The sequence below is a fragment of the Oryzias latipes genome, chromosome 2, assembly GCF_002234675.1.
Source record: "Oryzias latipes chromosome 2, ASM223467v1".
NCBI classification, from domain to species: domain Eukaryota; kingdom Metazoa; phylum Chordata; class Actinopteri; order Beloniformes; family Adrianichthyidae; genus Oryzias; species Oryzias latipes.
Genome location: NC_019860.2, coordinates 8,231,034 through 8,257,784, shown reverse-complemented (window position 1 = coordinate 8,257,784; position 26,751 = coordinate 8,231,034). Strand labels below are relative to the sequence as shown.

At 44.3% G+C, this 26,751-nt stretch overlaps 3 protein-coding genes and 1 long non-coding RNA gene across 9 annotated transcripts in view; 3 read left to right on the top strand and 1 right to left on the bottom strand.

Moving 5' to 3' along the window:
• LOC110013798 (gastrula zinc finger protein XlCGF28.1) overlaps nucleotides 1-26,751 on the top strand; it is a 989,290-nt gene that overhangs the window by 795,028 nt on the left and 167,511 nt on the right. The window lies entirely within an intron of this gene.
• The window catches only part of LOC101169839 (NLR family CARD domain-containing protein 3), a 1,010,604-nt gene that overhangs the window by 947,637 nt on the left and 36,216 nt on the right, over nucleotides 1-26,751 (bottom strand). The gene's annotated exons all lie outside the window — the stretch shown is intronic.
• On the top strand, nucleotides 302-26,751 carry LOC111948768. 2 transcript variants are annotated; one of them, XR_002874757.1, is made up of 4 exons: nucleotides 302-427; nucleotides 25,413-25,737; nucleotides 25,984-26,106; nucleotides 26,635-26,751. It is a non-coding gene; the product is annotated as an uncharacterized LOC111948768 (long non-coding RNA). The 2 variants fall into 2 exon arrangements; XR_002874758.1 differs by lacking the exon at nucleotides 302-427 and adding an exon at nucleotides 24,276-24,742.
• On the top strand, nucleotides 1,120-6,214 carry LOC105355347 (NLR family CARD domain-containing protein 3-like). 2 transcript variants are annotated; one of them, XM_023962085.1, is made up of 8 exons: nucleotides 1,120-1,251; nucleotides 1,334-1,438; nucleotides 1,685-1,807; nucleotides 2,357-2,479; nucleotides 3,376-3,454; nucleotides 3,616-3,814; nucleotides 3,950-5,852; nucleotides 5,947-6,214. In XM_023962085.1, the coding sequence occupies exons 1-8, from the start codon at nucleotides 1,166-1,168 to the stop codon at nucleotides 6,197-6,199; spliced, it is 2,871 nt and encodes a 956-aa protein (XP_023817853.1). In that variant the 5' UTR covers nucleotides 1,120-1,165; the 3' UTR covers nucleotides 6,200-6,214. The 2 variants fall into 2 exon arrangements, with proteins under 2 accessions (XP_023817853.1, XP_023817854.1); XM_023962086.1 differs by lacking the exons at nucleotides 1,685-1,807; nucleotides 2,357-2,479.

Here is a 26,751-nt window from a genome sequence, read left to right as displayed (position 1 = left end):
TTGGAATCAGTCCGAGTTTTCCCCGGTGTCTCTGACAGATCTGGAAGATCCACATTCTTTCAGTTTACCAAACTTCCTCAAACTGCTGTTCTGACTTGTTCACATTCAGACTTGAATCTGCTCCTTTTTTAGCTTCAGCTTCAGTTTTGGAATCTTGTGGATTTGAAACGTTGTGATTCTAACAGACATGGAAAGAAAAGCTTCTCAGCTTCACTGTCAGCCATTTTCCAGAGCTGCATGTGAACAAACTCTCTGTTCCTGTGACTCTGATGATCAGAAGGAGCTATTTCCAGGAAATAGTCAGGCCCCTCCCTTCAGCTCCATCAGGAGTTTCTGCTTCAGTGTCAGCTGACGATAAATAAGCAGAGTTCATGCACGTTTGGAAGGACGATGACTCAGTGATCTGTGCTGCAGCTGCGTTGACACGGTGAGTAGAAACTCTTCTTCTACTTCTTCTTTATTTCTTTGAAGAAACTGAAGTGAGTTTGTTTCTGAAACTTTGTCTTCACTAACTTGACTGTTTGTTACTGAATGTTTGGAGAAGATCTTCTTCTTTCTCTGCAAACTCTCATCACTGCTGTTTCCAAAGCTTCATCATTGGTTATTACTGATCAACGACATGGAGGACCCTTCTTCATCAAGTCAACAACAATCAGCTGATGCTTGTTGTGTTTTTTCTAACTATTTCCTGGAATCAATCTGTGGTCTTCAGCATCAAAGTGGTTCAGATCAGCTGACTGCTTCTTCCTGTCAGAACTTTCCAGAACACAGAATAAAGAGTTTCTGTCAGAAACACAAACCATCATGAAGCTCTGGAGCTCAAAGGTTTCAGTTCTGACTCCCAAACCTTCCTGTTCTCCTCCATCCAAACCTGTGTGGAGGTCAAAGTTCATGAGAAAGTCTCTGTTGGAGCTTTGGGAGGCAGAATCCATGTCTTTCTCTCTTTTAATTCCATTCTTTGATTTGTGTCTGTTTTTCTTGATGGGCTTCATGCTTCCTGGATTGTAGAAACAGGAGGTTTGTTGTTTTGCCACCAGAGTAACGAGCTCAGAACCTCATCAGGTAACAATCAGGATGTCTGTCAGAACTTAAGAGGACAGTTCTCCTCTGCAGGTGAAGGTGAAAGGTGTGTGTGAGCTGATGTGGATCCAGTGAATCCAGCTGCATGAACCAGTGTGAGGACACACAGGAGGGAGCCCCTCCCTCTAAAAGCAGAGATGGTAACCATGACAACCAGAGCAAAACTCAGAGGTGAGATGAACATCTCCAACTGTCCATGATCTTCTCCATGTCAGATCTCACCACTCACACCAGCAACTTTCATTCTTCACAGGAACCAACCTGGACCTGGATCTGGATCCAGCTGGGGGTCCAAAAGGAGTGACATGTCAAAGGGTGTACCTCTAACCTTCAAAGACAGCAGTTCAGGAGTGGAACGGTGGGTGTTTGTCTAAAACATTTTCTGGATTCAACAGATGGACAATAATTGATGAACTGGAGGCTTTCTCCAACTATGTATTTAGTTTCATGCAGTTGTCACTAAGGGGCTTTTTTTTAACAAATTGTCTACCTCTTGATCCATCTATTTATTATCTGAGTTAAATTGCTCAACATGGAAGATAATCGGATGAACGTCCACAGTGGAAGAAAATCTGTTTTTGTAAAACAATGTTTTCTCCATCAGGACCCAACAAAGTCTTGAAAACGACTCTGACCCTGGATCTGAATCAAGCTTTGGGTCCTGCAGGACTGACAACTTAGACGATGAAAATCCTGACTTCAAGGACTTCAGTTCAGGACTGAAACAGTGAGTGTTTGTCAGAGTTAAAGGAGGCTGGTTTCTAGTTCAGATGATCAACAGTTTTCAGATGAAGGACTTGAGGTCTGGATCAGTTCTGGATCTCTCTGATCAGACTCACTTGGAGCATCATGTGTGTGATGAGATCTTTTCAGTTGAGTCTTCTGAGAGTCTCTGAGAGACATCAGAGATGTTGGAGAAGAAAACATGTTGACTGCTGACTCTGACTGACAGCAGCTCCAGTCTAATGAGAAGAATCACTGCAGACTCCTAGGATTCAGATTTTCATGCTTTCCAAACATCACATTGTTCTAGTTTGACTTTCTGCTCTCAGAATTTCTACATTTCTACATGGAGAATTGGAATCAGCTTTTCTAGAAAAAAGTCTGGATTGACTGACAGAAAATGCTGAAACCTTTTCCCTCCAACTGGAAACTGTTGATCCAAACATGTCATGTTATTCCAGACTAAACAGCTCAGTCTGTGTTCATGTCAAAGTCCATCAGCTGTTCATGAAGAAGCAGATCCTCCAACACTCTGATGGTTTTGTGTTTGCAGAGGTCAACAGGTCACACAGAGAGGCCAGTCTGCAGCCTCCAGCTGTGGCTCCTTGAAGAGTGACCGGTTCAAAGGTCATCCTCCAGCGATCAGAAGACGAAAACAAAGACCTACAGACTCACAGTAAGAACCAGTTTCTAGTGAACAGAGATCTGAATCTTTTTCCACAGTTTTTAGATGGAATTTGACTGTTGAAGAGAAACCCAAACAGTAACTATCATTACTATCAGTATCATTGCAGAGCTGAGGCTCACTTCTCAACCAAAGCACAAAGTCTGAAGGTCAATGAAGAATTTCCATTTCTGACTGACGTGTTGGCTCCTCCCATTTTCTGTCATTTCTGTTCTTCTGCTAAAAAATAGTTTCAAAGACTAAAATCAGAACAAGTCCAAATCTCCTCTGGAACTCAGGAACCCTCCAAGAAAGATGGTGAAGAAAAGCAATGACCAGGAGTTCAGAATCCCAAACAGACAGCAGAGCTTTGATCTGAGTCTGAAGAAGATCAGAGAAGATCTGTGAGTCTCTGAGAGCAGAAATCTTAGAGAAACTTTACACAGAAATAAATCTGTTCATGTTTTTGAACAAATGTGAAAACATTTTTGGATCAGAAAAGAAAGTTTAGTCAAATATTTTAATGAAGGTCTTTCATATATTTATTCTTACGATAATTAACCAGAGAAAAGAATATAAAATATGGATGCATAATGGTTGTTCTCAAATAAAATTCTAAATAGAAAGTTTTTCTTTGTATCTCATCAACAAACTTAAACATTAACTTCTTCATTTTCTTCTGGCCTAAATGAGAATCAATGATCCAGTTGACTGTAACTCAAACACCATTATGAAAGAATCTCACTCAGGATTCATCATCATCATGTTGTATCATCATCATCTCACTGTGTGCAGCAGTGAGTGTTGCAGCTTTTCCACAAACACAGAATAGATCTTGTAGATTCTACTGAGTGTTTGCAGGACACCAGTGGGTCCAGTTGGATCTGATTGTTTCTGATTCTCCACAGACTGGACCAGCAGAGCTCAGAGACTCCCAGTGGTCCGTCTGTCCAGCAGCATCAAACACAGCTGGACTCCATCTTTCTGGTCTGTACATGAACAACAACTACTTTTCCATCATTCTGTCCACAGTCGTCTCCATGCTGCACTTTGGACACCAGTGGACTGTCAGTGTGTCCAACATGGAGCTGATGTTTGGCTCCATGACTTCACTCTGATTGGTTCATTCATCTGGAATTCTGTTGCAGCTGCTGGAGGACAACATTGTCACTTTTGTCAAGAAGGAGCTGAAGAAGATCCAGAAGCATCTGAGTCACAGGGAGGATGAGGAGGAGCTGGAGGATGAAGATGAAGAGCAGAGGAGCAGCAGAGAGTCACTGATGAAGATCACAGTGAACTTCCTGAGGAGAATGAAGCAGGAGGACCTGGCTGATGGACTGCAGAGCAGTAAGAGGATTTCTCTGAAGGTTTCAGCTGTTGATACATTGTTTTTACTGATGTCTGAACACATGGAACCACAGGGATTCAAACCCTCATCATTCAGGGCTGCAGAGACTTGATTAACTGTTTATCTTCATTCAGGATCTTCTGCTGCAGTTTGTCGACATGAAGTCCAATCTGGTCTGAAGAAGAAGTTCCAGTGTTTGTTTGAGGGGATCACTAAAGCAGGAAGCCCAACCCTTCTGAATGAGATCTACACAGAGCTCTTCATCACAGAGGGAGGAAGAGGAGAGCTGAATGAAGAACATGAGGTCAGACAGATTGAAGCAGCATCCAGGAGAGCAGACAGAGCAGAAACAAGCATCAGACAAGAAGAGCTCTTCCAACTCCCAGCTGGAAGACAAGAACCAATCAGAACTGTGATGACTAAGGGAGTGGCTGGCATCGGGAAAACAGTCTTAACACAGAAGTTCACTCTGGACTGGGCTGAAGGCAAAGCCCACCAGAACCTCCACTTCACATTTCCATTCACTTTCAGAGAGCTGAATGTGCTGAAAGAGGAGAAGTTCAGCTTGGTGGAACTTGTTCATTACTTCTTCCCTGAAACCAAACAAGCAGGAATCTGCAGCTTTGAAGACTTCCAGGTCCTCTTCATCTTTGATGGTCTGGATGAGTGTCGACTTCCTCTGGACTTCCACAAGACTCGGATCCTAAAGGACCCTAGAAAGTCCACCTCAGTGGCTGATCTGCTGACAAACCTCATCAGGGGGAACCTGCTTCCCTCTGCTCTCCTCTGGATAACCACACGACCTGCAGCAGCCAATCAGATCCCTACTGTGTCTGTTGACATGGTAACAGAGGTCAGAGGGTTCAATGATCCACAGAAAGAGGAGTACTTCAGGAAGAGGTTCAGAGATGAAGAGCAGGCCATCAGGATCATCTCCCACATCCAGAGATCCAGAAGCCTCCACATCATGTGCCACATCCCAGTCTTCTGCTGGATCACTGCTACAGTTCTGGAGGATCTGCTGAAGAGCAGAGAGGGAGGAGAGCTGCCCAAGAGCCTGACTGAGATGTACATCCACTTCCTGGTGGTTCAGGCCAAAGTCAAGAACGTCAAGTATGATGGAGGAACTGAGACAGATCCTCACTGGAGTCCAGAGAGCAGGAAGATGATGGAGTCTCTGGGAAAACTGGCTTTTGAGCAGCTGCAGAAAGGAAACCTGATCTTCTATGAATCTGACCTGACAGAGTGTGGCATCGATATCAGAGCAGCCTCAGTGTACTCAGGAGTGTTCACACAGATCTTTAGAGAGGAGAGAGGCCTGTACCAGGACAAAGTCTTCTGCTTCATCCATCTGAGTGTTCAGGAGTTTCTGGCTGCTCTTCATGTCCATCTGACCTTCATCACCTCTGGACTCAACCTCATGGAGGAAGAACAACAGAAAAGGTCTTGGTTTTCTTTTCCAAAGAGCTTTGACCAGTTGTACCAGAGTGCTGTGGAGAAAGCCTTAGAGAGTCCAAACGGACACCTGGACTTGTTCCTCCGCTTCCTCCTGGGTCTTTCACTGCGGACCAATCAGAATCTCCTACGAAGTCTGCTGACTCAGACAGGAAGTAGCTTACAGACCAATCAGGGTCTCCTGCAAGGTCTGCTGACTCAGACAGGAAGTAGCTTACAGACCAATCAGAATCTTCTACGAGGTCTGCTGACTCAGACAGGAAGTAGCTCACAGACCAATCAGGAAACAGTCCAGTTCATCAAGGAGAAGATCAGTGAGGATCTGTCTGCAGAGAGAAGCATCAACCTGTTCCACTGTCTGAATGAACTGAATGATGGTTCTCTAGTGGAGGACATCCAACAGTCCCTGAGGTCAGGATGTCTCTCCACAGAGAAACTGTCTCCTGCTCAGTGGTCTGCTCTGGTCTTCATCTTACTGTCATCAGAAGAAGATCTGGAAAAGTTTAACCTGCAGAAATACTCTGCTTCAGAGGAGGCTCTTCTGAGGCTGCTGCCAGTGATCAAAGCCTCCAACAAAGCTCTGTAAGAACTCTCAGGAAAATCACCTTCAGTAAACAAATGAATCTGAGTGGAAAACAAAAGTTTTACTAACTAATGTCTGTCTTTGTTTTTCCAGACTGAGTCGCTGTAATCTGTCAGAGAGGAGCTGCATAGCTCTGTCCTCAGTTCTCAGGTCTCAGTCCTCCAGACTCAGAGATCTGGACCTGAGTTACAACAAACTGCAGGATTCAGGAGTGAAGCTGCTGTCAGGTGGACTAAAGAGTCCAGACTGTAAACTGGAGACTCTCAGGTCAGATTTCATCCAAATGTTGATTCTCTACAACAAGTTCTGCCTGTTTTTCTCTGTTTCAGGAGAAAGTGTCAGATAGATGTCAGTGCAGAGGAAACAGCAGAGGACTGTTACATAGAAGTAAAAAAAAAAAACAACAACATTCTGCTTGAGTTAAAAATCCTGGTTTTTCCTTATCTGATGGTTACAAATGTTATCCTGTGTTTTTGCACCAGACTGAACAGAAGAACTTAAGTCCATCCAGGTGTTTGTATCTGTGAGAAGTTCATGTTCACTGTGTTCTTTGAAAGAAAACATAAATCAATAACGGAACTGCAGATTTAAATGGACAAAAAGTTGAACACACTTTTCTGTCTGATTTTAGGTTGATAGACTGCAGTTTGTCAGAGATCAGCTGTGAAGCTCTGGTCTCAGCTCTGAAGGAAAACCCGTCCAACCTGACAGAACTGGACCTGAGTTGGAATGACCTGCAGGATTCAGGAGTTCTTCATCTGTGTGGTTTTCTGGAGAGTCCAGACTGCAGACTGCAGACTCTGAGGTCAGACTCCATGTTTCAGTTTTGTTCAGATCAATATGATGACAAAGTTGTTTTGACCCACATCTGTTGGAGCTGAAAGTCTCTGGCTTGAAGGGCTGCAGCAGAGAAGGACTGGAAGATCATCTCCTGAAAACTGGGATGTAGACTTTCCAGCATCATGCTGATGAAATTGTCCCATGATTCAGTGGTGTTTGGAGAAGAGCTGAGCAGAAAGAGGAAGTGGACTTTTTCTGCTGTTGCTGCAGAAACATCAGTTGGTTTGGATGCAGCCACAGGCTGATGTTTGACTTTCACACATCTGGACTTCTTTCCTGAAGCAGCTGCATGTTGTCCTGAATGTTCTTCTTCTCTGCTTCTGCTGGACTCTTCTGATCTGCTGCTGTTGCTTCACATCTTTGGACTTTTTCTAAACTTTCTGATCTTCTTCAGCACTGAACTCTTTAGAAGAAGTGAAGGATGAAAAACATGAAGTTTGTCTTTAAACTCAACTCTTTGTTCTGGATTCAGGTTGGAGCGCTGCGGTTTGTCAGAGACCAGCTGTGCTGCTCTGGTCTCAGCTCTGAAGTCCAACACGTCCCACCTGACAGAACTGGACCTGAGCTACAACAACCTTCAGTCTTCAGATGTTCAGCAGCTCCAGGATCTGGTGGAGAGTCCAAACTCCAAACTGCAGACTCTGAGGTCAGTAGAGGGTTGGAGTCAGTCCAGCTGCTTCCAGATGTTTGGTCCTAAAGTTAGTCTGAGAGCAAAGATGCAGAGTTTCCTGTGAAGCTGCAGCTTCTCAGTGAAGCTCTGAGGAGAATGATGACAGGCTTCAGGACAACAGTCAGCCAATCAGAGCAGCAGAAGTTCCAACAGGTGAAGATGACAGGAAGCTGCTGCTCTGAACAGGACTGAAGCTCCTGCTGCTCTTTCTGCTGCTGTGCTGCATCACTGACTGACAGACCAGGATCAGGAGACACTCCTTCATCTCTGTCTCTCTACTTTCTCTTTGCAGATGGGGCTGGTGAGTCTGATGTTCCTCCTGGAGGAGCAGAGAGGAGCATCAGCAGCAGCAGCTGGTCTGCAGAGATGTTGTGACTGGACGGTGTTCCTGGGAGGTGGAGAGCAGAGTGATGGAGGAATCAGAGGAAGTGGAGATGAGTGTCAGAGCTGCAGCAGGAACTGATCTGAGATCATCTCCACTGTCTCTCTCAGCATCAAGTGGACAGTTATTGTGCTGCAGCTCCCCCGGTGGACTGATGGAGAACTGCACTTCATCTTCTTCTTTTTTTCTTGTTTTTTTTTTTAAACTTGTTCTATCCAACAACTAACCAAACAGTATATATTTTATTTTATTTTATTTAACAGAGGGAAGAGAGGGAACACTGTGAAATGGGTGGGGGTGGGGCAGAATTACAAGCCCCCCTCACAACCCACACCGCAGCAGCCAGCCACATAACTGTTCCCGGCTGGCAGCCACTGGCAGCCCAAAAGAATCCGACCAAGGAACCCCCTGTCTCAATGCTCAAGTGTGCCCCCCCTCCAGCTACCTGAGCCCCACAACTGGGAGACCGCCAGGCCCCGCATACCCCAGCCTCCCATGCCTACCATAGCCCACCGGATCAGCCAGGACCCACCCTACTAGGTGATGTGACTAATCAGCTGTAACCAGGGAGAGACTGAAGCAGACAGATTATGTGTGTGGGAAGCGGACATATCTCTAAACTTATTTCGTAGGACACGAGATTTCTGTATTGATTACTGCTAAGATCATTTTTGGATTTCCAGTTTAGGATGATAGTTTTCTTTGTGATACATAAAGCTGTGAGAACCATGTGTGCCTTGCTGGTTTCTATGTTAATGTTATTAACCCTTGTGCTATCCTAGGCACTAACATTGGGAGTTGGGTCATCTAGACCCACTAGACAGTGCGCTGAACTTTTTTTTGTCAATGATTTGTGATACTCACTGGTGTCTTTGGATTACATGAAATCCTCTACACCTTTATCCACCTTTTCTCATGGTAGGGAGAACACGTCAATGTTCACCTTGACCCCATGGGATAGCACAAGGTTTAAACAAGTAATTATCTCCAACTCCGGGTCCTGATCACAGCCCACTATGTTGTCAGAAAATCTCCGGGTTCGGCCACAATGCATCTTGGGATATGGACAACATAGAAGGATACTCCCGACCAATCCTTGAAATCGGGAAAAAGAAGCCCACATTCGTTGGCTGCATTAGAAGGATTCGTTGAATTTGGCCAGCACTTACCGCACCACTGTGATGTATGCAGCCTACAAATGGAGCCCAAGTAGAACACTCTGTGAAACATTCAAGGGTCGCTCCTCATATCATGAAGAGCAACTTGGTTCATAGAAATGAAGATTCCTGGTTTATGTTTCTTTAAAGTTAAAGGCTCCTTTTCAGTTTCCTCACTGGCTCTTTTCTTCTTAAAGAAACTTTTCCAACAAGTCTTTTTGTTTGTCTTTTTTCAATGTTTAGCTTTGGGCTTGTAACTTCATGCTGCTGCTGTAACAACTACCCGATCAGTCTGCACATGTGCAAATATTCAACCACAAGGTCTGAGTTTAAACTGCCTACGAATATTTTACAGAGATTGAAAAATCAATAAAATAAACTTGCCAACCTGCTAAAGATGTTTCTGAACGGAAGAAATTTGTAAAAGGGACATATAGGATTTTTTAATACAGAATGGCTGAATTAAGCAGGATTTTTCCAGTTTAGAAATGCAAACTTGATAGACTGAACAACTTCAAACATTTGTTCAAATGTACATTCTTCCAAGGAGGTGTTTGATTTGTGGAAGAAGCTAATCCTCCTTTCATCTAGTTTTCTTGGTGGTCAGTAGTTTCCCAGGAAGTGTTCCTGTTGTGTGCGTAATGGAATTCAGTGAAGACGATCACATTTACATGGATCAACTAGTTTCAGCCAAACCACATCCAGAACCAGTACACAGCAATAATTCCTGGAATGAAAGCCAACCAGGCTACAGAGACCTGCACAGGTGTGGAAGAGAAAAGGACCTCTGACTGTCCTTCTGAAGTCGTCTAGAAACCTGTCCAAACTGTTTAGCAAAAGAGCTTTGGACAAGTCGTGGCGAAAAAACAAAGTTAACCGCCTCCTGTGGTGTTTATGAAGCCCAAATCACAGAGACCTGTAACAGCCGATGAACCTGCTAAAAGAGGTGAAAAGAAGAGGAAGCCGATTCCTGTTGTTCCTAAAAAGACACAGCACAGTGTGGAGGCTAAAGAACCACCAACACAAGCCAGTTTAGGAATGCCAGAAAAGGAAAATGGAGGAGGGGAACAATCTCAAAGAAAAAAAAGACAAAAATTACACAGAGGTCTTCTGAGTTTTTAAAAAAAGGTCTAAAAAAACATTAGGAATTCACCACATTGTGTGTGTTTTAGAATTTTTGTTGTGCTCTGTATCTTTTACCACTACACAACATTTTTTTTTCTTTTTATTCATGTTTAATTTGTTTTTGGTATTCTCCTGGTGCTCAGGTTCGCCCTAAAAAAGAATTATTTATAAGTGTTGTGTATTTGTCAAAAAAAAATTGCAACAACAACAACTAAAAAAGCTTTTTTTTTTAATATATATCTGTATTTAATCTGCTTGGGTTTTCTCCTGGTGCTCAGATTTCCCCTAAAAAAATCTCCTTGTTTATTAAAGTCTCTGCTTAAAACGTTTACAATTATTTTATTTTAATAATAATAAATAATAATAATAATGATAATGATAATAATAAATGTATTTATGTATATGTTTTAATACTGAAAAAAATAGTCATTTAGGTGTTTATATGAATGTTTGAACAAATGGATGGATACATTGATGGGAAAGCAACATTACATGTGTTAGATGTAACAGATGTAATGATATGACTGAGTGAATGAATGTAATGCAACCACAAGGGAACACAATCCAGTATTATCTTGTGCCGGTCCCACATCCGGATAAATGCGGAGGGATGTGTGAGTGTAAACAAATTGAACATTCAGTACAGACCAAGAGTTTGGATACACCTTCTCATTCAGGAGTTTTCTTTATTTTCATGACTATGAAAATTGTAGATTCACACTGATCGCATCTAAACTGTGAATTAACACATGAAGAATGATATACATAACAGAAAAGTGTGAAACAACAGAAAATATTTCATATTCTAGGTTCTTCAAAGTAGCTCTGATTACTGCTTTGCACACTCTTGACATTCTCTCGCATGAGAAGGTGTGTCCAAACTTTTGGTCTGTACTGTCACAAAAAGAGATGAGTACAATTTGTATATGTATATATCACACACTCTTAAGCATCTCAGAGAAATACTGCAGGATGGCTGGACTCCTGTCCTATGACTGCGCATGGGCTCAATTCGATGCACAGTCTAGGTTCTGAAACACAGTCACTCCAGACGGGTTGGACTCAGTACAATTCTGGAGTTTCTCTTGGTGAGAGGGGGCGGGCTGGTGTGGGCTTACTAGAGAGCCCCCAGTACAGCCCCCAAGTGTTGTAGTTTGCCCCAGTGTACGAGAGGGTCATGTCCTTTCATGGTCTAGGAATGTGGTTTTGGTCTACTGGCAGAAAAAACACTCAAGAGTACCAGCCTTCTTGGTGTCTCTTGGAGGGGTGAAGGAAAGCACCCCAACCAGGGGATCCAGTGTCCTTCTGTGGAATTTTAATACTCACATGGTCAACAACGGTGGCACCTGCAGGGGGATGATTGGCACCAGAGCTGTTCAGAGCTGTGGTCGCAAGCTCTCTGGGGGCTATGGCAATCCCTGAACCCGGTGGTGGACACCAAAAGTAAGGGATGCCAATGAGCTAAAGAAGGAGTTCTACCAACCCTGGCTGGCTTGTGGGACTCAAGAGGTGGCTGACAGGTACCGGCAGTCTTGAGCAAGCTGCAGCTCAGGCCATGTCAGAGGCTAAAACTTGGTTCTGGGAGGAGTTCAGTGAGGTCATGGAGAAAGACTAATGGTTGGCCTCAAATAGATTCTGGCAAACCATTTAGCGTCTCAAAAAGGGAAATCAGTTTTCTGCAGGCACCGTTTTCAGTGTGGTGGGGAGGTGTTTAGTCTGACTGGGAACATGGCTGGTGGCTGCTGCTGCTCCTGGTGGCAGGACCAACACTGATGTGACTGCATCAACAAATGCAGACATACAGATCAGTAACCTCAAAACGGACATCCACAAACTCTCTAAGTTGAGGTCAGAGAACGATCTGTTGAATTCTTTAGTGGACCTGGCTGGCACATTGACAGTCGATGCACATTGCTACTCTGAAAGCGGTTGTGCAAGATACAGTTCACTGGGACCTCTACACCTCGCCACAACCTTCCTCGACCTCTATGCCAAAGCCGCTTTGGTCTGAGGTAGTCAGACCAAAGGAAGAAGGAAGAAAGCCTTTGACCATGAAGGCTTTCGTCCTCTCCAACCGCTTCAATGTCCTGTCAGTGGCAACATCTGACGATTTCCTGGTAGCTGCTTCTCCACTCAGCGGTGAAAATCTTCTTCCTGTTGCTGCTTCTTGGACCAAGAGAGAAGGCCACCCAGCACCTGGAGGTTCATCTCCAGCAAAACCCTGACTGCTCCTAAGAGACGCAATGAGTGGACGCCCTAACACCCCCTGCCCTCAAAACGCAATCCACGTCCCCGTAGAATTGAACAATGTGGGGTCCATCTCCATCTCCATCTCATCCCGCAGCAGGTGTTACGGTGACCGCTGCCGCCTCTCTTCTTTCTTGTGTCCCACCAGTGTCATTGGCCACTTCAAACATGTTTTTTTGTTGGGCTTTTGTTAATGTGGCAGGATGAGCTAATTTAATCACAGGTGGAGTCACTCACATCCTGTTGCTGCTAATGAGCACCTGGCCACCTATAAAATGGGACTGAGCTGGCTCTTCCTCATTCCTGGCTGAGACTGCCTCTCTTTCTGGGTTCCTGCTCCTCTGTCAGTGCAGTGCAGTGGTTATCACAGTTCCTTGTCACACAGTGGGTCGGTTTGTGACTGGAAAAGGGTGAAATGGGAATGGAGCGCATCGCTCCCTGTCGACTCTTCTTTCAGGTGATATCCAGTACTGATTGGGTCTGTGGTATTTAGGCCATGGACGTAGTGTGCTCCCTGGGTTTTTTATTTTTTTAAATTTTAACCCTTGTGCTATCCTAAGCACTTTAACATTGGGAGTGGGGTCATCTAGACCCACTAGACAATGCTCTGAACCTTTTTTCTTCAATGATTTGTGATCTTCACTGGTGTCCATGGATTACATAAAATCCTCTCTACCTTTATCCACCTTTATCATGGTAGGGAGAACATGTCAATGTAAAGGTAAGATAGAACATGGGTTAATCCAGGGGTCGGCAACCCATGGCTCCGGAGCCACATGTGGCTCTTTCATCCTTCTGTTGTGGCTCCCTGTGACTTTGGAAAATAATTAGTATTTCATAAAAATTCAATTTTATTTTAGTTTGTTCATTTTTCATGGCATTTCAAAGGCACTGCTGGCTCCATACGAAGCGCGTGCAACGTAAAAAACAGCTTCCTTAATGAATGAGCTCGTATTTATCGGGCGAGAACTGCAGAGCTGATAGCAGGAGGAGACACGCAGGGTGGCTTCAATAAACACCCCGGGTCTGGAGTGGTTTTCTGCCGGGAACTTGACGTGCCGCAGGGCAGAGAGCAACTCTTTGATGACAGAGAATTTGCGCTTCCTGTTTTTAAACACGCATGTGCATTGATGTATGTTTCTTCAAGGACATGAGTGTAGATCGCGGGACAGAGAAGCTTAAAATAAGAAAAAGTACTTCTCAAAATTCCACCAGCCAATCAAAATCCTCACCGAAAAGTACGGGACTTGATTGACATGCAGAATGGCCAATCGGACATCCTCTGACACATACGTCACTGCAGAAGCGAGTTTAAATTCACTCAGCGCAAACTCTGTCATCAGAACGGCTTTTTCTGCCCCGCGGCACATCATGTCCCCGGTAGAAGACCAGCAACCGGAGTGTTTATTGAAGCCGCCCAGCGTGTCTCCTCCTGCTATCAGCTCTGCAGTTCTCCCCAGATAAATCCGAGCTCATCAAGAAAGCTGCGAGGCACGCGCTTCGTACGGAGCCAGCAGCGCCAAACGCCTCATAATATGCCCCGCTCCCCGCATTGCACCGTTTACAGCAGAGCATGAATACGATGGTTGCTGCTTTCTGTCATTGTAATAAAATGCTTCATCTGTTAATACAAAAGTATCTTTATGTAATCTCACTGTGTAGTTTTTAATCATCAGTACACAAACAATAATGTTCGAATAAACATGTAACTAATAAACATGACGATGGAAAGAAAGAAGTACTTTTTTTTATCTTTTCTGGCCCGCGATCTACACTCATGTCCTTGAAGATCGATTGCGATCGACGTAATGAGCACCCTTGATATAATATATACATGCATAATATATATAATGATGTCAAAACGGGTTGTGGCTCCGGGTGCTTTTTTTTCATTGGGGGCGGTCCCAAATGGCTCTTTGAGTAAAAAAGTTTGCCGACCCCTGTTCTAACAGGAAGAACTTTACTATTCAAAGCTGAAGGAATCTCCAGACTTACATATCCAGCACTTGCTCTCAATGTCAACACATCCACATGTTAACCGTTGAAAAAATGCTTTACAAATTTATTTGGAAAAATAAAACTCACTACATTAAAGATAAAGTGCTTTTGAACACAACAGATGCAATCAAAAAAATAACTCATTGGATGAACTCAATTTGATTGTAGGCAGGATTTCCATCCAATAAATATGAGTAGCCCCAACTCAAAGAAAATTCTTCCATGAAATGAAATATAAATGAGTTAGTCGAACTCAATTTTATCACAAAAATCCAAACAGAAATTCATTGACTTAATAAAACTTACTTTTACTTGTTCAACTCAAAAAAAATATTTCTTCTAAATTAATCTTTTCCCTTTTAATCCCCCAATAATACACATACACACTCATGCCAAATCTAACTGAGGTCCTTTTATTGAAAAAACAAAAAAACAACAGAAACTTAAATAGGACCTGTACAGTGAAGTCTTTAACCCTTGTGCTATCCTAGACAGTTAGGTCATCTATACCAACATGACCTTTTTTCTTTAATGATTTGTGATCTTCACTGGTGTCCATGGATTACATGAAATCTTTCCACCTTTATCCACCTTTGTCATGGTATGGATGATCCGTCAATGTAAGGATTGAATCATCTGGACCCCATAGAATAGCACAAGGGTTAAATGGTTCTAAATGTCAAACCTTAATCATTAATAACTCTAATGCTCAAATGCCTAACATGACAATCAAAAATATCCAAAAGACACTATTATCATTCAAAAGGGTGGCCTCGTTCTCAAAGAATAATTTGAGGGTGGTGATCTTCCACCAAATTATCTGCCTGTTTTACACGAGCAATTTAAAATATAACAGGGCTGTAAAAGTAGTCTATAAAGCCAAAGAAAGAAAGCTTTCTGCTGGGCCTTAAAACCTTGTGGGCACAAAAGCCTTACATCTTGTTATTAGAGCATAAACAAAATGGTCCTAAAACAGAGCATATTTAATGAAATGTAAACAAAATGTTTTTTTTTCCTTTTACAGTCCACCTCAAAGTCAAAACCTAAAAAAAAAAACAAAAAAAAAACAAGAATGGCTGGCTACTTAAGAATCTTACAGCTTTTTTACTCCACAACAATTGAACAAATCAAACAAGAACACAGCTCTTAACACAGTAAACACAGTTCACAAATGGGTTGAGTGGACCAAATCTGGGCTACAGTGTTTAAAAAAAATTTGAAAATGTCTCTTTCTGCATGTTTTGAATCATGTTAAAGTCCATTTCAACCTGTGTTAAGAGTCATGCAATTGTCATACAGGTAAGAGAGAAACGTACACTGGAAGAATGCCCACTTTAGAAGGATGGAGGTAGTGCCCTAAGGTCCTGAAAGAGGTGTCATTGGAAATTCCACTTATTTTAAAATGTCTCATAATGGACAACTTCCTCGAGTTCCCTGTTTGTTGTTGGTTTAACAGGTTAGATTATATAAGTGGGAAGGGAAAAAAACTGCAGAAAGATGAGGAAACACAATGTTGCAATGTTTTTCGTCACCTGATGTTTATCTCTTATGAAAACAACTGGATTTTCATCTGCTGTATCTTTGTATTCAGCTTGTGCCCATCCAAATTCCTTACGATCTTCTGGAAAAACTCAAAAGTGTACTTGAGGTTTTCTGGAAAGCTTAAATCAAGGGCATAAATGAGCCCACACAGCGTGATGAACCCATAGATGATACTGCCTACATTCTTTAAGACTTTAAGGCCTTCGATCACGACTCCCACGTCCTCTGGCTCCCTATTCCCATTGCTTGGAATTATGTAAATCCCCTATGACTGTGCTTGACATGTCCCTCTCTGAATCCTTAGTGGCAGAGACCTGAAAACAAAGTAATAAGCAATGATAGATGTTTAGTGTGCATTGAAAAAATGTTTTGGAGTTGAAAGTCCTTTCTATATATGCCAGAAGATACATTTATGAAAGTCTGTTTGCGTCTATCTATATTAAGAATGATGCAATTCGATAATCATGCGCCATGGAAGAAATTACACTACATGGGGAACACTGCCATAGACATATTAAATATTCCTTAATGCAAGAGTCAGGATCTTCATTGAGGTAGATGGCAACACTCTTCAGGATGCACTCCCTTCTAGTGTTGATGTCATCACACTAAAGCAGAAGCAACAAAACAAAACAGAACGAATAAAAATGTGAGTGCACAAGGAAGTAAACAGAGATTACTTGTGAAGGTGTCCTTCCCCTAAATAACCCAGCAAGGTGTTATGTATCATACTTTATAATATTTGCATAAGCACCATTTCTCAAATATGTTCAATGGAGCAGCTATGGACAAGAAAATAGCCAACCAAAAACAATGGAATGATGTTTCAAGGATTTCAACTAACCAAGTCTTGATTGCGAGGACATTGTTGATCCTTTGCCCCTTCACTCCTCCTTTCTTCTTAAGGATCTGTATCAGCTTGTCTGAGAAGTGGTCAAACTGTGACATGAACTTTGATTGAAGTGGCTTAGTGGTAATATGCAGGAACTCAGCATTTATAAGATATTAAACAAAATAAAGCCATTTATTTCTAGTTTATTTCTATAATGCATGATTAATGGCAAATAAAATCAAATATTTCATGGGCTTTTCATTATCATTATCAAATCTACTTACTTCACTCTCCTCAAACAGGGCAGGCCATCTGTTTTTAAACTCTTTTAAACGTTTTAAACCTTTACTACTGAACTTTTTGTACATAAATATGAATAAAAACAGCAACATTAATCCAGAATAACTCAAGTTAAACCTTAAGTAACTTATATTTTGCTCTCCATAAAAATATATTCTGTCAAAATTGTACAAATATGAAGATGCTGCAAAACAAAACAAAACAGCCTGAAAATGTTAATAATAAGAAATAACAATTCATGTCTTTCCATTTTCTTTGCTCTTTTAACATTTTTTAGAGCTGGACTCCTGCATCATTTTAACAATCAGGTCATTTCTTGGTGTGTTGTCCTGTGTGTGTCTTTGTGAAACATATCAGAGAGATTAGATTTTTTTAAAACCTGTTATTGTGAATATCCTTTTCATGTCTTATAAAACATTAAAAACTAACCATAGAACTAATCAGTGGGAATAGTCCAAAAATATTTGGCATTTTCCTAATTTTGTGCAAGAAATTCTCCACTGCACTTCATTCACACCAATCCGCCAGTCACAAAAAACCGCCAGTCATACAACTTTAAACGCTAACGCTTTTACAAAAAGTAATTTACCAATCACTTTAACCAGCCAGGAAACACATCTGACAAGTGTGTATTGATCCTTAGGTTGCGAAGTTCAACTATGTCAGGAAACACATCTGACAGACTTCCACAACCAATCAGAAAAATACCACAGTACCTGATAGGGTCTAGAATTCTCAGGGTTTATTCAATTTATTCATTTCTACTCACATTAGTAGACGGCGCCTTCGGTCTGCAGTCCCAATGTCTTTCTCCCTTCCTCGGTGCATTGTCAACCTTCGGCACCCTGGCAAAGGGAAGGAAAACCAGCCCGCAAGGGGATGTTGACTGTGGCCACTTATCAATCGTCTGGAGTTCCCACCATCCACCGGGATGTCTCAGGTATCTTGATATCCATCTCAAAGGACCATTTTAATGTTAGCTCTAGAGATAAGTCAACAGTTCTCAAACATATGCAAGAAGGAAGAAAGGACACGGACTCAGTTGGTACCTTTTACCGGAGGGCCAGACGGACAATTCACTCAAGCGATTCTCCCATCTGCTCTGAGTTCACAATATCTGCTCTCCATATGTATTTAAAAGGGGGCAGCCCCTGCTTACATCATGCATTGCAATTCTAAGGGAGGAGGAACACATAATCACGATGCACCAAAAAAAAACCACCTGCACAGAAACTTTGGCAATACTAACGGCCCTTATGGGGGGTGCTCTGCCGCTGACACTGCAGAGACTCACAGAGAGAGAAAATGGAGGCAACCGATACTGCTGCAGACTGGGGGCGGAAGCTGGAGATGACTGCAGCTGATGAATGTCAGAGGATGGAGCTTCATTGGGATGTTTGTCTGTTCTGTGTTCATGGCTGCTGTTGATGTTTCAGGAGCTGCAGGATGAAGCTCTGACAAATTGTTGAAGCTGCTGGAAAATACTGAGTCAGTCAATGAGGAGGAGGAGGAGTCTTCATCAGTTTAAGAGGAGGCCCTACATGTCATGGTTTCTACGCTAGGCGGACCCAGACACTGGAACCCAGAATGAGGACAGGCGAGTTGCAGGTAAGCAAGGTTTATTTTTCCCAGAGAAGGTAAGATCGTGGCGAGATGAGGTCCGAAGCAGAGTAAGGCTGTGGCACGGCTGGAGGTGCAAACGCAGTCAGTCTTCCTGTTCTTCAAGGCAGCAGAGGATCAGGTCTACACTGACGTCACTCGTGGATAGGATTTCCATAATGGGCAACGATCTGGCATTGATTTGTGGCGATGGGTCTCCGTTTAATCAGCAGAGGTTGATGAGTGGAGTGAGGACAGCTGGAGGTAATCAGGACCAGAGTGGAGCAAGGCTGAAGGGGGAGGAGTCTGACAGAGGCACCATGACAGTACCCCCCCCTCAACGACTGCCTCTAGGCGGTCCGGGACGCCGATCCGGGTGAGGAATGAGGGAGCTAGAGACCCAGGAGTGCTCCTCTGGACCGCAACCCTTTCAATCTACCAGGAATTGATGACCATGACCCCGGCGTTGGACGTCCAGGATGCGGCTGACCGAGTAGGCAGGCGCGCCGTCAATGAGCCAGGCGGGCGGCGGGGATGCGGAAGGCAGGCAAAGCGCGCTGTTTGAACAGGCTTGATCTGGGACACGTGGAATGACGGGTGAATCTTGAGGGCCGCAGGCAGGCGAAGACAGACACAGTAAGGGTTGAAGACCTTCTCAATAGTGTAAGGACCAATATAACGGGGAACAAGCTTACGAGAGGTGGCATGAATCGTAATGTTCCGTGAGGACAACCAAACCCTCTGACCTGGCTGGTAATCAGGGCCCACCACCCTGTGGCGATTAGCAGAACGGCAGTTGCTCTCCTTGGTGTGGAGGAGAGCTGCCCTGGTTTGATGCCAGATGTCCTGGCATCTCTGGAAGTGGTCTTGAACTGAGCTGCCAAGCACTGCCAAGTCCAGTTCTTGCACGGGGAACAGCGGTGGTGGGTACCCGAGGGCGGCCTCGAACGGAGACAAACCTGTTTCGGAGGAAGGGTGAGTATTATGTGCGTACTCTGCCCAAACTAAGTACCTGGACCAGTCCGTGGAATTACGGTCGGCGAGGCAGCGAAGGGAAACCTCCAGCTCCTGATTGGTGCGCTCAGCCTGCCCGTTAGATTGGGGATGGTAACCAGACGTAAGACTGATGGTGGCATCCAAGGCCGTACAGAATGCTCGCCAAACTTGGGACACAAACTGAGGGCCGCGGTCCGAGACGATGTCTGAAGGAAGGCCGTGATGGCGAAAAACATCATGGACCAGAACTTCAGCGGTGTCAGAGTCCTGTCCACTCCACCATGACAGGCTATACGAGACGCGTAAGCCCAGGTTTTAGCGTCTGACCTGAGGGATTGACGCACATACAAGGTACCGTCAGGAGGATCAGGATGGTCAGTTTCCTCACCTTGGGCCTGAATCACTTTTGTCTCGATGTCCCAGGTGAGGGCCCCAACGATGCAGGTGGAAGGGATGTTTTGGTGTTGGCGGTGTCCGAGGAAAAAGCGTCTGGTTTCATGTTGCGACTGCCTGGCCTGTATGTGATGGAAAAATTGAATCGATCAAAGAACAGACACCACCGGGCTTGACATGAGTTAAGTCTTTTAGCAGAACGGAGATACGAAAGGTTCTTGTGATCGGTCCAAACTATGAACGGTTGAGCCGCTCCCTCCAGCCAGTGCCGCCACTCCTCCAAAGCCAGCTTGATGGCGAGCAGCTCCCGATTTCCCACGTTGTAATTCCGCTCAGTGGGGGAGAATTTCTTGGAGTAAAAAGCACAGGGTTTTAGTTTACCAGACTTTTCTTCACGCTGGGAGAGAACGGCCCCAACTCCGGAGTCTGAAGCGTCAACTTCCACCACGAACTGCCTGGTGGGATCAGGTTGTATCAGGATGGGGGCAGAAACAAAGAGTCCCTTGAGGGTGTCAAAAGCGTTTTGGGCCATGGAGTTCCATTGAAAGGGTTTGGTGGTGGATGTGAGCTGGGTGAGTGGGGCGGCGATGGCACTATAATTTCTAATGAACCGTCGGTAAAAATTGGCGAACCCGAGAAATTGTTGTAGTTTTCTGCACGTGGTGGGGGGCTCCTACTGGGAAACCGCTTTAATTTTAGTTGGATCCGGACTGATACTACCAGCCTTGAAAATATATCCTAAAAAAGGGATGACGGAAGAATGAAACTGGCACTTTTCGGCCTTGACAAATAACTGATTCTCATATAGTCTTTGCAGAACCTGACGCACTTGAACTAGGCATGACGAGGTATTCAAAGTGTCCCAGGGGGATATTAAACGCGGTTTTCCATTCGTCTCCTTCTTTTATTCATACCAGGTGATAAGCGTTGCATAAGTCGAGTTTTGAAACGAGTCAAATACAGAGCTAATGAGTGGGAGAGAGTACTTGTCTTTTATAGTTATTTGGTTGAGTTCCTGATAGTCGATACAAGGTCCGAGTGATTTATCCTTTTTCTGAACAAAGAAAAAACCCGCGCCAACAGGGGAAGATGAGGGACGAATGTGTCCAGACGAAAGGGCCTCCTGAATGTAGCTTTCCATGGCCGCTTTCTCGGGTCCTGACAGATTAAATAGCCGACCTTTAGGAAGGGGGGCTCCCTCCAATAAATTGATAGCACAATCGTATGGCCTGTGTGGGGGAAGCGAGCTGGTCGTGGTAACATTCCGGAACGTTGGAGAGATCAATCTTTTCAGGGGTGTTAACCGGGGAGACGTATACTGAAGGAACACCAGAAAGTAAACAGCGAGACAGAATTTGCTCCAGTCAGTAGCTTGTGATGTATCCAGTCGAACTGAGGATTATGACGCCGAAGCCAGGAAAACCCTAACACGACCGGGTTCTGAGGAGAGTGGGTGACAAAAAAAACGCGTGAACCCACGATGGTTGCTGGAAGTGACAAGTTCCTCAAACTTGTGGTTTTCTGCTTGCGTGCATAGGTGGTCCTTGATGTTATCGTTGAGGGATTGGTAGAAAACTCCCCGTAGCGTGGGATCAGTCCACCCTGCTTCCACCGCCAGGATCCTGAAATCTAGTACATGGTCACTAACAGATCGATTACGTTGTTTAAGGGTTAGCAGTTTTCGTGTGGCTTCCTCCTGTTTCTTAGGCTGATCGAACACGAGCTGAAATTCCCTGATGAAGTCCTCGAAGGTCAGATGGGATGTAGGGTTGACCGCTAGAAACGCCTGGGCCCACTGCAGAGCTTTGTCACGGAGAAAGTTAAAAATTAAGGTGATTTTGCTAAGATCAGACTGGTAATACCTCGGAGCTTGTTGAAATAGCAGGCGGCACTGAAGCAGGAAACCACCACACACCTCGACGTCGCCGAAGAAAGGCTCAGGTAGAAGACGGAAATTTTCCGGACTTGGAGCGGAAGCGGAAGTGACGGTGTTTCTGGGGGCCGGAAGTGTAGCCGTAGCAGCGGGGCTAATCATTTGCCCTGATAAATCCATTAAGGTCTGTGTTAGTCCATCCAGGCATCGAAATAATTCCTCCTGGGCGAACGCTATTTGTGACAGGGCATCGGCTTGATGCCCCAGCGGGATGCCTTGCTGGCTGACGGCGAAGCAGAGTCTCTCTGGGTCAGCTGGGCCCGGGGATTGGCCAGGTCGTTCTGTCATAGTTTCCACACTAGTCGGACCCAGACACTGGAACCTAGAATGAGGACAGGTGAGTTGCAGGTAAGCAAGGTTTATTTTTCCCAGAGAAGGTAAGATCGTGGCGAGATGAGGTCCGAAGCAGAGTAAGGCTGTGGCACGGCTGGAGGTGCAAACGCGGTCAGTCTTCCGGTTCTTGTAGGCAGCAGAGGATCAGGTCCGCACTGATGTCACTCGTGGATAGGATTTCCATAATAGGCAACGATCTGGCGTTGATTTGTGGCGATGGGTATCCTTTTAATCAGCAGAGGTTGATGAGTGGAGTGACGACAACTGGAGGTAATCAGGACCAGAGTGGAGCAAGGCTGGAGGGGGAGGAGTCTGACAGAGGCACCATGACACTACAATAACTAAAAGATGAAGCAGAATCCGTCCATTCCAGGAAGAAGGAAAGAAAACGGTGTCAAAGCTGCAAAATCAAACATGGAGATGCTCATGTTCTCAAACTGCAAGAAGGACTAAGGTGGTGAGCAGATGAGGATGAGGATCTTCAAGGTGTTTGAGGAGGAGCTGAAGAAAAGCTCCGCCTCCATTGAGCTACTTTCATCTTCATGGACTTTTTCTGCAGACTTGAAGCTTCTTTCCTGGAGGCTGGTCTGCTGCTCAGAGCTGCTTCTTCACAGCTTCATCTCTGCAGAACATTAGCAGCAGAAGCTCAAGGAAGAGCAGCTCCAAGCTGAGCCAGGATTTCTGTTCCAGTGAGAGCAGACTGCAAAGATCTGACAGAACTTCTGAACATCTCTGCTTCCTTCAGGCTGAAGATTCAAACAGCTGATCCTGAAATGATCTCACTCCACAGAAACTCCTGTCCTTCATCAGCCGTTGCCATGGAAACCAGCTGACTCCAGTAGCTTCAGAAGTTCCTATTTTACGGAAGTGGGATGAGGCAGGAGGGACGTTTCTGGAAGAAAAAAAATTTTCGTCCCTGAAACCTGAAGAAGATGAGGAGTTCAGAATGTCTTTTCTGAGCTTTTCATGAGGATCCGTCAGCTTACAGACTTTCCTGACTGAAACAGTCGGTTCAGTTTGGATTGAAACAGAGAATTCTCCTCCTGACTCTCCTGCTGATCTGGAGATGGATTTCAGACGAATGACTCTCATGGTTCAGTAGAAACATGTTGGTCTGAACTCCAACCTTCAAAGGAAACATTTGATCCAGTCAAAGCAGGAATTAGCCCGTGGTAGAAATCTCTGTCATGTTATCGGCTGTCTTAAGTCTGTTCTTCAGAATCTTCTCAGAATGATGGAAACCAGAGGATTCCTGCTGCTGAAACTGATGGAAAGCCGTTCTTGAGAACAGGACGTTCTCTAGAGAAAGGTCTACAGTGGGAACCTGAGGTTCTATTGAACCTTTGGCTGTCAAAGACAATCCTCCAGTTGGAGCCTGGTGAACATCCAGGAATGTAGAGGATTGTTGGTTAGAAAACTGCTCCTTCCTCTTTTCTGAAGCTTGTCTGGATCCAGAATGAGGAAGAGGCTGGACTCTGCTTCATCATCAGCTTTGAACACAGATGCTGTCATGCTCCTCTCTCATCTTCTGACTCTGAGCTTGTCTGTTTCCTGTTGAAGTGACTGACGTTGGAGTTTCCAGATCCTGATGCTGCAGAGGAACAAAGTGGATCACTGGGTCTCATCCACAGAGGTCCTTAGAGCAGAACTCTCCAAGTCTGAGTGGAACTGTTCCTCCATCATCAGATCCAGTGAATGTCTCGTCTGAGTGGGATTGTGTCCAAACTCTCACAGAGAGCTTCTCCAGAATGAAAGCTGTCAGGCATTCATTCCTGCAGCATATCGTCCCAGCTGCAGGAAATATTTGATGTTGTGCTGAATCTGCTGCCGTTAAAACATGCCCTGTTACTGAGGAACAAAGACATCCTTCAGTAATGTGGTTCTGCTGCAGAACATTCTTCCTCCTTCAACGGCAAAGAAAAAGTCCCACATATCATCTGGAAGATCCACATTCTTTCAGTCGGAGCTGCTCTCAGGTTCAGCTTTGGTTCAGAAGCTTTAGGAAGGGGATGGAAGCCTGTGAGGCCAAAATGCTGAAGGGAGTGGAGGGCTCTGGTCTGTGGGGGGTCTGGGACCACAGCGAGTGTTTTTTCTGCCCCACACATCTTTCTCCACTGTTGGAATCAGTCCCAGTTTTCCCCGGTGTCTCTGACAGATCTGGAAGATCCACATTCTTTCAGTTTACCAAATCTTCCTCAAACTGCTGTTCTGACTTGTTCACATTCAGACTTGAATCTGCTCCTTTCTTGGCTTCAAATTTAGTTTTGGAATCTTGTGGATTTGAAATGTGATTCTAACAAAGATGGAAAGAAAAGCTTCTCAGCTTCACTGTCAGCCATTTTCCAGAGCTGCATGTGAACAAACTCTCTGTTCCTGTGACTCTGATGATCAGAAGGAGCATTTTCCAGGAAATAGTCAGGCCCCTCCCTTCAGCTCCATCGGGAGTTTCTGCTTCAGTGTCAGTTGACGATAAATAAGCAGAGTTCATGCACGTTTGGAAGGACGATGACTCAGTGATTGGTGCTGCAGCTGCGTTGACACGGTGAGTAGAAACTCTTCTTCTACTTCTTCTTTATCTCTTTGAAGAAACTGAAGTGAGTTTGTTTCTGGAACTTTGTCTTCACTAACTTGACTGTTTGTTTCTGAATGTTTGGAGAAGATCTTCTTCTTTCTCTGCAAACTCTCATCACTGTTTCCAAAGCTTCATCATTGGTTATTACTGATCAACAACATGGAGGACTCTTCTTCATCAAGTAACATGAATCAGCTGATGCTTGTTGTATTTTTTCTAACTATTTCCTGGAATCAAACTGTGATCTTTAGCATCAAAGTGGGACTGCTTCCTGTCAGAACTTTCCAGAACCCAGACAGAATAAAGAGTTTCTGTCAGAAACACAAACCATCATGAAGCTCTGGAGCTCAAAGGTTTCAGTTTTGACTCCAAATCTTCCTGTTCTCCTCCATCCAAACCTGTGTGGAGGTCAAAGTTCATGAGAAAGTCTGTGTTGGAGCTTTGGAAGGTAGAATCAACATCTTTCTCTCTTTTAATTTCATTCTTTGATTTGTGTCTGTTTTTCTTGATGGGCTTCATGCTTCCTGGATTGTAGAAACAGGAGGTTTGTTGTTTTGCCACCAGAGTAACGAGCTCAGAACCTCATCAGGTAACAATCAGGATGTCTGTCAGAACTTAAGAGGACAGTTCTCCTCTGCAGGTGAAGGTGGAAGGTGTGTGTGAGCTGATGTGGATCCAGTGAATCCAGCAGCATGGATCAGTGGGAGGACACACAGGAGGGAGCCCCTCCCTCTAAAAGCAGAGATGGTAGCCATGACAACCAGAGCAAAACTCAGAGGTGAGATGAACATCTCCAACTGTCCATGATCTTCTCCATGTCAGATCTCAGCACTCACACCAGCAACCTTCATTCTTCACAGGAATCAACCTGGACCTGGATCTGAATCCAGCTGGGGGTCCAAAAGGAGTGACATGTCAAAGGATTTACCTATAACCTTCAAAGACAGCAGTTCAGGAGTGGAACGGTGGGTGTTTGTCTAAAACATGTTCTGGATTCAACAGATGGACAATAATTGATGAACTGGAGGCTCTCTCCAACTATGTATTTAGTGTCATGCAGTTGTCACTAAGGGGCCTTTTTTTAACAAATTGTCTACCTCTTGATCCATCTATTTATTATCTGAGTTAAATTGCTCAACATGGAAAATAATCTGATGAACCTCCACAATGGAAGAAAATATGTTTTTGTAAAACAAATGTTTTTCCATCAGGACCCAACAAAGACTTGAAAACGACTCTGACTCTGGATCTGAATCAAGCTTTGGGTCCTGCAGGAGTGACAACTCAGACGATGAAAATCCTGACTTCAAGGACTTCAGTTCAGGAGAGGAACAGTGAGTGTTTGTCAGAGTTTTTGGAGGCTGGATTCTAGTTCAGATGATCAACAGTTTTCAGATGAAGGACTTGAGGTCTGGTTCAGTTCTGGATCTCTCTGATCAGACTCACTTGGAGTATCATGTGTGTGATGAGATCTTTTCAGTTGAGTCTTCTGAGAGTCTCTGAGAGCAGAGATGTTGGAGAAGAAAACATGTTGACCGCTGACTCTGACTGACAGCAGCTCCAGTCTAATGAGAAGAATCACTGCAGACTCCTAGGATTCAGATTTTCATGCTTTCCAAACATCACATTGTTCTAGTTTGACTTTCTGCAGAATTTCTACATTTCTACATGGAGAATTGGAATCAGCTTTTCTAGAAAAAAGTCTGGATTGACTGACAGAAAATGCTGAAACCTGGAAAGTGTTGATCCAAACATGTCATGTTATTCCAGACTAAACAGCTCAGTCTGTGTTCATGTCAAAGTCCATCAGCTGTTCATGAAGAAGCAGATCCTCCAACACTCTGATGGTTTTGTGTTTGCAGAGGTCAACAGGTCACACAGAGAGTCCAGTCTGCAGCCTCCAACTGTGAGTCAATGAAGGGTGACTGGTCCAAAGAGTATCCACCAGCTTTCAGAAGACTTAAACAAAGACCTACAGA

What these genes read in the sequence shown, in the direction of transcription:
- LOC105355347 (XM_023962085.1), top strand. Translation starts at nt 1,166, where the DNA reads ATGAACCAGTGTGAGGACACACAGGAGGGAGCCCCTCCCTCTAAAAGC. An exon ending in AGCTGGACTCCATCTTTCTG is followed by an intron (nt 3,455 to 3,615) that starts GTCTGTACATGA and finishes ATTCTGTTGCAG; the next exon opens with CTGCTGGAGGACAACATTGT. An exon ending in AAAGCCTCCAACAAAGCTCT is followed by an intron (nt 5,853 to 5,946) that starts GTAAGAACTCTC and finishes TTGTTTTTCCAG; the next exon opens with ACTGAGTCGCTGTAATCTGT.